The sequence below is a fragment of the Priapulus caudatus genome, unplaced genomic scaffold (genome assembly GCF_000485595.1).
Source record: "Priapulus caudatus unplaced genomic scaffold, Priapulus_caudatus-5.0.1 Scaffold2853, whole genome shotgun sequence".
In the NCBI taxonomy this organism is placed as follows: Eukaryota; Metazoa; Priapulida; class Priapulimorpha; order Priapulimorphida; family Priapulidae; genus Priapulus; species Priapulus caudatus.
In genome coordinates this window covers 4,664-7,019 of record NW_014579914.1, presented here as the reverse complement: position 1 = coordinate 7,019, position 2,356 = coordinate 4,664, and the positions used below count along the sequence as shown (strand labels likewise).

Sequence of the window (2,356 nt, the reverse complement as noted above, 5' to 3'; positions counted from 1 at the left end):
CGTGCGTGCGTGCATGCGTATGTGCGTGCGTGCGCGTGTGTGTTCTGCTATATATATATATATATAATATATATATATATATATATATATGTATATATATATATAAATATATAGCAGAACACACACGCGCACGCACGCACATACGCATGCACGCACGCACGCACGCACAACGTACACCGAAGTCTGCCCATATAAGTGTGTGTGGTAATGGGACAGATGCGCAGAACAGATATAATATATATATATATATATGATGAGCTGATATTTATGTTGCAGACGATCAAGGTACATCTTCCAAAAAATCAATCCCTCCTTGTAGTGGGTGTGGTCGAATGCTGTCACGAGCACTGGGTCGGTTGGTATTGAGACTGGAAAGGTTATATCAGCTTCAGTGACATTTGAATGCGTTGATGAGATACGCCATATGCGTTAGCATGTACCTTGATCGTCTGCAACATAAATATCAGCTCATCGTCTACGATTTGGTGCAACGGAGCATGGTTAGGCGCGTTTCAGATATGATTAGAAGATGACAAGATATATCTTATCTTGCTTATTGCTTATAGCTTATATCTTATTATCTGCGATGCTAAGATATGATGATATGCGGAATGAGCAATATAAATTCTATGTTGGGTTTAGTGCATCGAGAAAACTACGGCAAGCATATATCCAACAGGATCGGTTATGTTTTTCCAGAGAAACTATCTATCTATCTATCTATCTATCTATCTATCTATCTATCTATCTATCTATCTATCTATCTATCTATCTATCTATCTATCTATCTATCTATCTATCTAACTATCTATGTATAGGCCTGAATATTGATATAGTAATTATAAGAATAATAATAATAATCTGCGTATATGGTTTATTTACCAAAACATGTATATAAGCGCGAAAACATTTTATCTATTTCAGGTTCGGTCTTTCAGATTGGGTTATAATTTTCAATATAGAGCATTTGACTTCGATAAATATCCCACGCACGTCCGGAACCTTAAAAACTATGCATTCAAGGCAGCCGTGATACAGGTATGTATGTTTAGTGTTACTGAAAATATTTTACTTAAAATTCCTGCTCATTGTATTATACATGCTAGTATGTATTTCCACGATCAACGTACAGCCGTTATAATATCTTACCATGCTGAAATCTTGGAGTGATCATTCTGACTGAATTCTGACTGATGGACATTCTGTAAGAATGATTACTCCAACTAGATTAAATAAAGTTTAGTTGCGCATTTCTACTTTTACATCGGATCTATCTATCCCTACTCCCGCTTTTACGGTTGTGATTCTTACAGGAAACTCTGCAGGAATTCGGCCACGTCTTCTGGGTGGACACGTCGTTTCGGATGTACGGCAATGAAAGTTTAGACACTTATGTGCAGGCGAATAAAGCGCACGCTGGGTTGACTGTCTGGAAAAGTACATTCATGCAGGCGTGCTTTATTCATCCGGGAATGTTCCAGTTTTTCGACGAACAAGCGGAAGACTTCGTTAAATCTCAGGCCTACGCAAGTGGCGCCATCTTGGTGTACAATTACCCTGCCACGTACAGGGCGATAATGCTACCATGGCTTGTCTGCAGCTTGGTGGAGAAGTGTATTTCGCCGAAAGGAGCGCGTCTGTTTCCGTGTGATTTCAGTAACAGGGATACATCCAAACACTGCTGTCATCGCTATACGATCAGGCTGCACTGGGTCTGATACTGGAGAGAGTGTTCCATTTCGACACATCACTTTATAATCCATCCTCTGCGCGTTTACACCGATTCGAACGTATTGGGTCGAAAAAGAGGTCACATTAAATACAGTTTACAACGGTACTTTATACGACTTCCTGTATGTTAGATTATACGTTTAGAGGACACCCCTGCCACCTACAGTTACTGCTCACGGGTTTTGTCTAATAACGACACGAAGAGTCAGGCAAGGAAGCTAACGTGACTTTCCGGGGCCATAAACCCCTAGGTACCGCGTAGCAGGTTCACTTCCCTGTCATGGCATTACATGCAGTCGAGACGCATGCGCGCGCTTGAGTTACGTGCAAGCATGCGTGTTTGTACACGGATACTTGTGAGCCCCAGGGGTTTTAGGAACAAGGAACAGGGGAATTAATTTTTAGGGAACAGGGGATATTTGCCGAATTGTTTTCAGAGAACAAGCTGCTGATTAGATTTTTGGGAAATATTTCTATATATATCATATATATATATATATATATATATATATATATCGCGCGTAAAATGCGTTTAGAGCATAATATTTACCAATGTACTTACTTGGCTGTGAAAATAACAGAACTGCACATAACTAGGTTTATACACGTTTTTATTGGATTCCTG

General features: G+C 39.8%; 1 protein-coding gene across 1 annotated transcript; it reads left to right on the top strand.

The window, feature by feature from the left end:
- The first annotated feature begins 434 nt into the window (after positions 1 to 434).
- Positions 435 to 2,102, top strand: LOC106819117. Its single transcript, XM_014823781.1, has 3 exons — positions 435 to 500; positions 925 to 1,038; positions 1,314 to 2,102. The coding sequence occupies exons 1-3, from the start codon at positions 435 to 437 to the stop codon at positions 1,716 to 1,718; spliced, it is 585 nt and encodes a 194-aa protein (XP_014679267.1). The 3' UTR covers positions 1,719 to 2,102.
- The last annotated feature ends 254 nt before the right edge of the window (positions 2,103 to 2,356 follow it).

What these genes read in the sequence shown, in the direction of transcription:
- LOC106819117 (XM_014823781.1), top strand. Translation starts at nt 435, where the DNA reads ATGTACCTTGATCGTCTGCAACATAAATATCAGCTCATCGTCTACGAT. An exon ending in ATTTGGTGCAACGGAGCATG is followed by an intron (nt 501 to 924) that starts GTTAGGCGCGTT and finishes TATCTATTTCAG; the next exon opens with GTTCGGTCTTTCAGATTGGG. An exon ending in TCAAGGCAGCCGTGATACAG is followed by an intron (nt 1,039 to 1,313) that starts GTATGTATGTTT and finishes TGATTCTTACAG; the next exon opens with GAAACTCTGCAGGAATTCGG.